Below are 10,766 nucleotides of genomic sequence, written 5' to 3'. Positions count from 1 at the left end.
GAGCCATCCTGGGAAGAAGGGAGAGGCTCTAGCATCATTACCAGCCCTTGTGGAATGCCTGTAGCCACGCTCCTCCTCCCCCTTTGCCACCATTCTGTCCCCCATGCCTGACTGTGGAATCCTGCCAAGACATACTGGGGAAGATGGTCGCACTTCCCACCCCCCAAATTGCATCCAGCTGCTTGTAGTAGCAGCATCTGTGAGATGCTGCACCGGACCATCTGCTTACCTCCTTCGCCTTCTGGTAGGATTGCATCAGGATTTTGATTCGGCACTGCTGGCTGTCCCTGGAATAGCCTTTAACCATCAGGAAGCGTGCGATCTCCCCATAAACGTCCACATTCCTCTTGGTGGTTCGGAGCTTGAAGAGAATGGATTCATCTCTGCAAAGCAGTATAGGCACAAGTTCTGACCAGAGTGGGGAACTATGGGAGGCCTCCCAGAGGCCAATAGCCTCAACTTTTTCCCAGCACTGTGTTTGCACTAACATAAACTTGACCATGCAAGGTCGGAAATAGTGTTATTCCCTGTGAAAAGCAGGAGTACTGAAATTTACTTCAGTGGCCATTAGGGTCAATGCAACAGGCTTGGTAGTGTAGAATCATCATTTAGAAAATGGACTATATGTGACTAAATTTGATGTAAAGTGCTAGTGTAGACCAGGCCTTGTAAAAAACTGTAGAAGGGAACTACAGAAGTAAACAGTCATACAGTTCAAGTAGGTTTCTGGACCCAAACTCAACTTTTTGTGACACACCAGTTTTCCCATTATAAGTAGGACATTGTACAAATACCTTTGCAAAGTAGTCAGATATTTTTAACTAACAAAGACAAAATTTACAACAGAGCAAAGGGTCAGCATAGGCTTGTGTCCTCCTTGAATCCAACTTTTAAACTATTTTGCAAGCTTTTGTGGTATTTAAATGGTGCATTGACTTTGTGCTAGATTGCGGTAGCATGGGGTGCATTTGGGCCATTATGCTTTAGATCTTCAAAATAAGGTATTCAGATTAACTAATTAACCCAGGTAACCTTGCTAAACCTGAGGTCATGTCAAGGCTCCCTCCCCCAACCTAACACTATGCGTGCAAAGATGGGGGACCGGCTAACAGAATAAACTCTGCAAAAACTTGACTCTGTGATTCCCAGAGACAAACTTATTCAATCGCAGTCCCCCATAGATCCAAAAAAGAAAAAACAAGACTGGTTCCTCACTTCCACTACCCAAGTGATTCCAAGAAAATCAGGGAAGAGATCACTTGGGAAATCCCCTCTCTCAGGTAAAGCTCTCCCCCCTTCCCCAACCTCCGTTTTGCTTGGAGTTGGGAAAAACAGTGGGAATCCACACACCACAATGGACTCTTCCCTTGTAACTAGGCACTTAGACCTAAGGACACATCAACCAATACCAGTTAATCAGAATAAAAAGAAAACTTATCAAAACAAAACTACTGTCACGAGCATAGTAAATTGGGTAGGTGATCAATAACCACAATTTGATATATATACTCAGGGAAAGTCCTTAGGCTGTAATCCTTAGTTACAAAAGAGAAAAACAATTAGCCAGCTCAGACATGATTTCCAAAGTCCCAAACAAGGAAAATAATAAACCCTGACAGAGTATCTAAACTTACACATTTCAAGAAGTCTGTTCTGGGTGAGAAACCTCTCCAATCTCCCGCAATACCTGGGAGAAACTGCTCTGATCTCAAACAATGAAGAGAGCGAGAAAACCCCTTCTTTTCCAGTTTGAAATTCCTACCTGCATTGTTATTGGCTGATTGCCTGAACCCCCCCCCCCCCCCATGGTACCTAGCAAAGGTATCGGCTGAGTTAACCCCTTAGTCACCAAGTGCTGGGCAGCACTCCTGATTATGATAGGTCAGCATTATTTTTTATAGGTTAGAAATGGGGCCACTATAACAGAGGTTCCAGCTGCAAGGGACTGTTGGAGGGTCCCGGACCCCTCTTTTCATTCCACTTGCTCACTCATGAAGAGCTAATCATAATCTGGCATCCTGTATATATGCTACAAAGCCTCCGTTATTTTCAGCTAATAATACAAAGTGTCCTGGCATTTCGTGTGCTCCTAGAGGTATGAATATAGCAATCAGCGTTCTTCTAGCTCCCTTCAAATTCAGTGATATTACCAAGTTATTATGCAATTTTATTCATCCAAGTTAAGTAGTGCTATTTATAATAACCTTGCACATGACCAAAACACACTCAAAAGAAGATTACTTTTCATCTTGCAAATGTTTGATGTATAATATCATAAACAGTGTGGCTTAACTAGAGTATAGTTTGAATGTCACTTAAGACCAGGTTTTCATTATAAACAGCCAGTTTTTCAATAGTTTTCATCATGGACATTTCATGGACATCAAAACTGAAACTTGGATGCAAGCTGTCAGCCCAGATGTTAGTTTTAGTCCAAAAAGTAAGTTAAAGCTTTTAAAGGTGCCATATGGTTTATTTATGTTGTGGTTTCAGATTTTTTTTTCAACAAAACATTAATTTTAAAATAATATTTTAAATTTCATATTCCATCTTGAGTCCACAGCAATGAAGAAGCAAAATATTAGTAATAGAATAACTCTAGTCTCAGAAGGCACATCTATACTCGCCATGCTGGAGATCAATATTCACAGCAATGAAGACGCAAAATATTAGTATTAGAATAACTCTAGTCTCAGAAGGCACATCTATACTCGCTATGCTGGAAATCAATATTCTTGCACTGGATTTAGCGGGTCTATTATAGACTCATAAATCAAATGCTGAGAGCATCTCCAACTGGCACCTGGACTCCTTGCGGTCACGAGGAGTAAGGGAAGCCGACAGGCGTTGCTATATAGCTGGAGTTGCAAAATTTAAGCTGACCTTCCAGGTCTAGCGTACACCTGGCCTGAGAAGAATCCAAACTAAGAGTAATGTGGCTGAAATATAGTTGTATGTTCAATTCATTTTATATATTAGATATAAAACTGAGTTGAGTCCCCAGAACCAGATGAGGAAATGGAGAGATTCCTATGTTGGACATAATATAATTATTATAACTAAGTATTACAAATCAGTACAACAAAACAGAAGATAAGATTCTTACCCTCACAAGGGTCCCTGTACATCTGGTAAAAAAAAAGGTGAAAGCAGAATAAATTTGCTGCTAAATACTTATTTGAACTGAAGGAAAATTTCCCTGGTGCAGAGAACAGCTTTAAAAGGTGTCTTTTGAGGACCCCCTTTTAAGTCCTGGCATAGGGAACATGCTAGGGTGGAAGGATGTGTCACAGGCTGCACACATGCAATGGAGATTTCAAGCAGTTACATAATCCAGAGGACAGTCATTGGATGTTGCCATATAACTACAGCCCTTACTGTCCAAGGTCAGCCCCTGGAATAGCTCAGGATAGGAAGAGAAAAGAAGTGGCTTAAAGCCTCAGAGGTGCAGCACAGTGTCTTCTCCAGAGTACCTATTCCAATGTAACAAACATGGTGAATATGACATAAAAACAATAAACTAACGTAATATCCACCAACAGGAAAACAGGATGACAACAGTGGATAAATTCTTGAGCCCAGATTCAGACCTTTGGCTGAGAATTATCTTACTCTTAAAGTCAAGTCAGTAGGTCTTCTCCAGAACATGAGCAATGTGACAAAATCTGGCCCACGGTAAGATACTACTTAATGTGAGAAAGGTCGCCCTTATTTATTTAGCAGTAGCTATGTCACAGCCTAGGGCTTCACAATATTTAAAACAATATTTCTAAGTACAACATTTCAATACTCTGTAACACTCATTGAAATATTGTATATATTTCCCATACATATAATAAAAATCAAAGTAGCCCTCCTTTCCATAATAACCATACAAGTATAAAATATTCCAATGGTTTAACTTGTTTGCTCACCAATGCCCAAGAAAAGATGGGCCTTACAGCACATTCTGGAGATATTAAATCTGAGTGCTGGTGAGGAAACAAATTCTATAGCTGAGGACTTTTCATAGAGAATGTCCTGCCAATTCCTTCCTCTCCTTTCAACCAGGTGAGTTCTAGCTACTTCCCACTGAATGGAAGGTCAAGCCAGTTCAGGTATTATGTACCTTTTTGTGAAAAAAGAGTCTCATTTAGTTTGGTCAGGGGTGGGCTTTGTAAGTCATAATTTTAAGACTTGGCCATAGTAGAGAATACCATGATTACTGTAATCCTGGTCAGTCAGGGTATGTCTACACTACCACCCTAGTTCGAACTAGGGTGGTTAATGTAGCCATTTGAAGTTTTTTTTTCTTTTCCCTAAGAATGACTGACAGGCTTAGCCTCCGAATCCGTACAGAGTACGGCCTTGGCGCTTCAATGCATAAACCACGTCCATAGCAGTCACCGTTTTCCGCTTTGCATGCTCGGTGTAAGTAACGGCATCTCGAATCATGTTCTCCAGGAAGACCTTCAGCACTCCCCGAGTCTCCTCGTAAATGAGACCCGAAATGCGCTTCACGCCCCCACAGTGCGCCAAACGGTGGATAGCTGGCTTCATAATACCCTGGATGTTATCTCTCAACACCTTCCTATGGCGCTTAGCACCTCCTTTCCCGAGACCTTTACGTCCCTTGCCACGGCCAGACATGCTTGCTAGCTTTTCAGTCACAGCTCTGTGAGGGTATGTCTACACTACCACCCTAGTTCGAACTAGGATGGTTAATATAGTCATTCGAAGTTGCAAATGAAGCCCGGGATTTAAATATCCTGGGCTTCATTTGCATCTTGCCGGGCGCCGCCATTTTTAAATCCCCATTAGTGTGGACTCCGTGCCTGCGGCTACACATGGCATGGAGTAGGTAGTTCAAATTAGGCTTTCTAATTCGAACAACCGTTACTCCTTGTGGAACGAGATGTACCGGTAGTTCGAATTGGAAAGCCTAATTCGAACTACCTATTCCGTGTCGCGTGTAGCCGCGGGCACGGAGTCCACACTAACGGGGATTTAAAAATGGCAGCGCCCGGCAAGATGCAAATGAAGCCCGGGATATTTAAATCCCGGGCTTCATTTGCAACTTCGAATGACTACATTAACCACCCTAGTTCGAACTAGGGTGGTAGTGTAGACATACCCTCACAGACCTATTATAATGGACTTAATCTAGGTCTCCAAAGCTCCATTTTCAAAGATTGTGGACAAAACACATGTAAATATTTGCATGTGTGAAAAGTATAGTTAGATTTTCAAAAGCTGTAACTGTTAAGCAGTAGATTATAAAAATCCCATCTAGACTCATCTTCAGATGCTTGTCCTCGGACACACACATTTCTTTTGTAATTTTCCAAGTTTTAGGATTACCAAAAAGAGATAGTGACAAAGTTTCAGTACATGCTTTGCTCTTCAGCATGAAATTATTTCTCCGTCTCAATTTTTTTTTTCATACTAGGAAATCATCTTTTTTTTGTGGAATTACCAGTACCAATAAAAATCAATATACACTGCTACTCCTTTGTTACCATTCTCTGGGTGATCCCCTGCATCTGTAAAGAAAAAAGAGCATTCAATGAATTGGCAACATTCCACTGAATTCAGTTGGACCCTTACTGTGAAAAATGGCTATTCACAAAATGAAAGGATTATAAAATTGAATCTATACATAAAATAAAAAATGTTCATTGTAAATCATTTTGCCCTTTAAGAATTGTAATATCTGAATATTGCTTGTCTATATTGTTTCATAGGATCTCATTGTCCCTTTCTCTCTAAGAATATACTTTGCTATATTCAGTACTAGCAAATAACCCCAGGATAAAAATGTCATAATCTCATTACGAGTCAAGATTTAATAACCCATCTTTAACATTCTATGAAATGCAAATCTTTCTAGCCTTCAAAATTTAGCCGTATTCAACCCTTTATGTTAGGATGAGAATATGCAAGGCAGCTGTGTTAATTTATCTGGCTATCATGCAGATGTTGATGAAGAATAGTCTATATGCAATGTAGAGCATATTCTGTCACCAGTATTCAAAATACAGTTGCCATAACCTATTGGGAAGGTCACCCCCCCCCCTTCATTATTTGATGAGAAATTTGGCATTAAGGCTTCTCTCCTTCCCCTACAACTGTCCTTTGGAAAATTTCTTTCATAGCTAACATACCAAAACTTTGAAACCCACTTTCTCATTTAAATAAATGTGGTGTCTGATCAAAAATGTTCATGTTCCCTGAAGAAATAGTTGTGTGTAGTACAAATGTTAACAGAATTTGATTTATTTCTAAAGTCTGGATTTCCATTGTGACCCAAAATGAGAAGTAGAGGGTTCTCCTACTTAGTTATTTTTCTCCTCAGTAAAAAGTTTCTAGTGCAAGGAAAATGAAGTAGTTGTTATATCTATAAAACAAGAGTTTGCGTACAGGATAAGATAATATGACCAATAGAAAAATTTTGTCCACAGTGCCTGTGGAAAAATTCAGTTTTATTAACTTTGGAATGGTCTAAGTCTCTGGCATCTGCAGGTGTGCAGTCTTCATATCATCATTCCATTTTTCTTTCCCTTCCCAGAAGGTGGTGAGGTATGCAACATTACCTCAGTAGAACTCCTTCCACCCTTGCTCCCTGTGAAAGGGGCCCCCAGAAATTTGGAGATGGGCAGTGGAGGGGGGAGGAAGAGCATGGAACTGATTCTGGCTCTCACTTGCAAAACCATCACACATTTCTGCATAGAATTCCAGGAGAGAGTTGGTATAGCCAGAGCTTTATCAACCAGTTTGTCTTTTTCATTTCTGCTAATGATCATCCTCTGGGACCCCTATCTAATTGTTACCTGCTTCCTGAGGAAGCCATATTGCCAGGGAGAAGGGGACTAGTCGAGTAACACGGTCGTCTTCCTAGTCTATAGGCACCAAATCCCCCAGGGTATGTCTACACTGCCACCCTAGTTCGAACTAGGGTGGCTAATGTAGGCATTTGAAGTTGCAAATGAAGCCCGGGATTTAAATATCCTGGCTTCATTTGCATCTTGCCAGGCGCCGCCATTTTTAAATCCCCCTTAGTGCTGACTCCGTGCCCGCGGCTACACGTGGCACGGAGTAGGTAGTTCAAATTAGGCTCTCTAATTCGAACTACCGGTACACCTCGTTCCACAAGGAGTAACGGTAATTCGAATTAGAGAGCCTAATTCGAACTACCTACTCCATGCCGCGTGTAGCCGTGGGCACGGAGTCCGCACTAAGGGGGATTTAAAAATGGTGGCGCACGGCAAGATGCAAATGAAGCCCGGGATATTTATATCCCAGGCTTCATTTGCAATTTCGAATACCTACATTAGCCACCCTAGTTCAAACTAGGGTGGCAGTGTAGACATACCCCCAGAGAACATGAATTACAGTAAACATGGTGAGGTGGAACTCAGTTTTCCCGTCCCTCAGGAATCTCTTTTGTGGATTTCTCCACAGAAGGGAAGATTTAACCTTACTTTATCAATACTAATATAGATTAATGGATTCCATGGTCAGAAGGGATCACTGATCACCTATCTAACTTCCTGTATACCTCTGGCCATAGAACTAGAGTGGGCAATAAAATGGCAGTGTTCACTGGTAGGCCACCAGCGCTATATTTACCTGTGCATCCCTAAGTATGGGCAATTGCAGCTCCCGTTGGCTATGGATTACAATTCAAAAACATTTGAATTTGTCTTGTTTCAACCACCAGCCATTAGATCATGTTGCAGCTTTTGTTGCTACATGGAATAGTCCATTATTAAATATTTGTTCCCCATGTAGACATTTTTTGGTTGCAGTCTAGTCAGTCCTAACCTTCTCTTTGTTAGATATTCAAAGAGACCAATCCAATTAACTTAACTGCAAGACACGTTTTCTAATCTTTTCATCAGTTTCATGGCTTTTCTGAACCCTCTCCAGTTTATCAGCATCTATCTAAAATTGTGGGCACCAGAACTGGACACAGTATTCCAGCTGTAATTGCAGCAATGCCAAATATAGAGGTAAAATAAGTTCACTGCTCCTATTTAAGATTCCCTTGTTTATGCATTCCAGAATCTCCTTAGCTCTTTTCACTACTGCATTACATGGGGAGCTCATGTTCAGCTGATTATCCACCACAACCCCCAAATATTTTTCAGAGTCCTCCATCCTGTAAGTACAGTCTACTTTCTTTGTTGCCAGAGATCCTGTCAAGTTCAGAGATCTAAAATTACCCAGGTCTTGCCATTTACCTTTATTAAAAATAGTGCTCCAAGAGTAATTGAAAATCACCATTAATGGTACAGGAAGCTCTTCAACCAGCACTTTTAAAACTCTTGAATGAAAGTTATCTGAACCCACTGATTTTAAAATGTCTGATTTTAGTAGCTTCTGTTTAACATCCTCCAGAGACAGTAGTGGAATAGAAAAAGCATTATCACCACAATATAATGAGCCTATATCATCTGTTTTTTCCTAAAATACAATATAGAAAAAAATATTGAACACGTCTGCCTTTTCTGAATCATTATTGATAATTCTGCATTTTCATTTAGTATTGGAGAAATATTGTTAGGATTTTTTTTTGTTCCTAATATACTATAAAAACTTCTTATTTTCCTTAATTTTGCTGGCTATAGATTTCTCTTTGTGGCCCTTGGGAGTACCTTACCAATTTTCCACAATTCCTGACATTTGATTTATATCTATTACCTTCAGTTTCACTTCTCTTCTCTTATTACATTTCCCTCTCAGTCCCCTCTCTAACTAAATCAGGTCAATTTTTTAACTAGCATGACCTTCTTTTTCAAGTGTAGCTTTTGGAGCATCCAGTAGGGATGGGGAAAGCTCTCACAGAATTGAATGTTGCCCATGCTTGATTTTCTTTTTCTGGGGGACAGTGGCCCCTAGTAGACAAAAAGCTTCCCCACCCTTATAGGAAAGGGTTCTTAAATGATTCCTAATTATCATTCATATTTTTTCTGATTAAATTCTTCGTCCTAGCAGATTTGGTTCATAATTGTTTTCAGGTTAGTGAAACTGGCACTATTAAAGCACCAACATACTGATTTGGACTTAATTTTGTTTGCACATTATAAATGTGATTAAGTCATGCTCACTTGCACTTAATCTACCATTAATTTTTAGTTCCATGAACAATTCCTCTATATTAACTAGGACAAGGTCTAGTAACAATTCCCCCATGTTGGCAGTAACATTTTTTGAGTTAGAAAATTGTCAATTATTACATTTAGAAATTCCAATGAGGTTTTAGTATCAGCAGCATGAGGCCGCCAGGATGCATCATTCAAAAGTCCCCCATGATCAGGCATCTTTTTTCCTGCCCTTTATCAATAGGTGCATCAGGTGCCATGGCTGTTGGGTGCACATATCTCCCTGCCAGCCCCAACATGGAGCTGCTGTGGCAGTGGCCAGCAGGCAGGGGTGCTCATCCCCATCACAAGCAAGCCATGGGACTCCCCATGTACTGCCTCCACTCTGTGGGAGAGAGCAGCATGTGTGGCATGCCACAGAGCCTACATCTCCACCCCCAGGATACTTGGACAGCCAGGCATGAGGCGGCCTACCTTAACACCGCTTTCCAGATCAGCCCATCCCCAACTCCCTGCCAAACCCTAACCCCCCCAACACAGAGCTACCTCTTGCATCCCAAACCTCTCATCCCCAGCCTCATCCCAAAGTCCACACACTTAGCCCAGGGCCTCTGCAGTCTCCGGCACACCAACCCCCAGCTCGGAGCCCCTCCCCAAACCTGGATCCTGCTTCCTACAGTCAAAACCCCTCATCACCAACCCCACCAGACAAAGTCCTCACATTCCTGTACCCTAACTCTCTGGCCCAGGCCTGAATCCCTTTCCATCCTCAAAACCCTTTGGCCCAACTCTCATCACATCAATTTTGTTATGTGCACCAATATGAAGGTGATGTATGACACATCATCTCCACATTGGTGCACTTAATGAAATTTATTCCACTAGGGTGGGAAAAAATAGAGTACTGGTTATATTGGTTATAACCAATTATTTTAGCATTCCAGTTCTGTGAATCATCTCACCGTGTTTCAGCAATACTAACAAGATTCAAATTATGTTAATAAATGATCAATTCCAATTCCTCTTTATACCAATGCCAGGAGCATGGGTAACAGACAATTCAAGAATTTCTTCTCTTCATGTCCTTTGGTTCCTTAATTTTGTTCTCAACATCTCCATTTTGTGCTAAATACTATCATCTTCCTTTATTTTACGCTCCCTTTTTGCTATTAGTTCATGCCTCTCCTGACTACTCTAGTCAGCCTGTCCCCAATAATATTGGTTTCCCTTCGACTGAGATGGAAGCTATCCAAACTATACCACCCCGTTTCCCCAGAAAAGGTGGACCAATGTTCCACAAAACCAAAACTCTTTATGGCTTACTTAGCCAGCAACCTTCTGCCTACTTTCTTCCTCCACTTGTGGGATGTGAAGAGTCTCAGGGCAAAATTAATTAATGGGCCTTAGGGTATGTCTACACTGCATCCCTAGTTCGAACTAGGGATGCAAATGGAGACAATCAAAGTAGTTAATGAAGCGGGGATTTAAATATCCCGCGCTCCATTAACATGATCTCGCCGGCGCGCTAGTTCGAATCACAGCTCCTCATTTTTTGAGGAGTAACATTAGTTCGGACTAAGGGCTTTAGTCCAAACTAACGCGTCCCGGCGTGCACTTCCTGGTTCGAATCAGCTGTGATTCGAACTAGCGCGCCGGCGAGATCATGTTAATGGAGCACGGGAT

General features: G+C 41.3%; 1 protein-coding gene across 1 annotated transcript; it reads right to left on the bottom strand.

The window, feature by feature from the left end:
• Nucleotides 1-1,831: 1,831 nt before the first annotated feature.
• Nucleotides 1,832-4,690, bottom strand: LOC102445301 (histone H4-like). The gene has a single exon (XM_075935129.2). The coding sequence runs from the start codon at nucleotides 4,627-4,629 to the stop codon at nucleotides 4,318-4,320; it is 312 nt and encodes a 103-aa protein (XP_075791244.2). The 5' UTR covers nucleotides 4,630-4,690; the 3' UTR covers nucleotides 1,832-4,317.
• Between the last annotated feature and the right edge of the window lie 6,076 nt (nucleotides 4,691-10,766).

The sequence above is a fragment of the Pelodiscus sinensis genome, chromosome 8, assembly GCF_052426305.1.
Source record: "Pelodiscus sinensis isolate ZL-2025 chromosome 8, ASM5242630v1, whole genome shotgun sequence".
NCBI lineage: Eukaryota > Metazoa > Chordata > Testudines > Trionychidae > Pelodiscus > Pelodiscus sinensis.
This window is presented reverse-complemented; position numbering and strand designations above follow the sequence as displayed.

Bases quoted from the DNA above. Each gene is read 5' to 3' on its own strand.
- LOC102445301 (XM_075935129.2), bottom strand. From the start codon at position 4,629: ATGTCTGGCCGTGGCAAGGGACGTAAAGGTCTCGGGAAAGGAGGTGCT.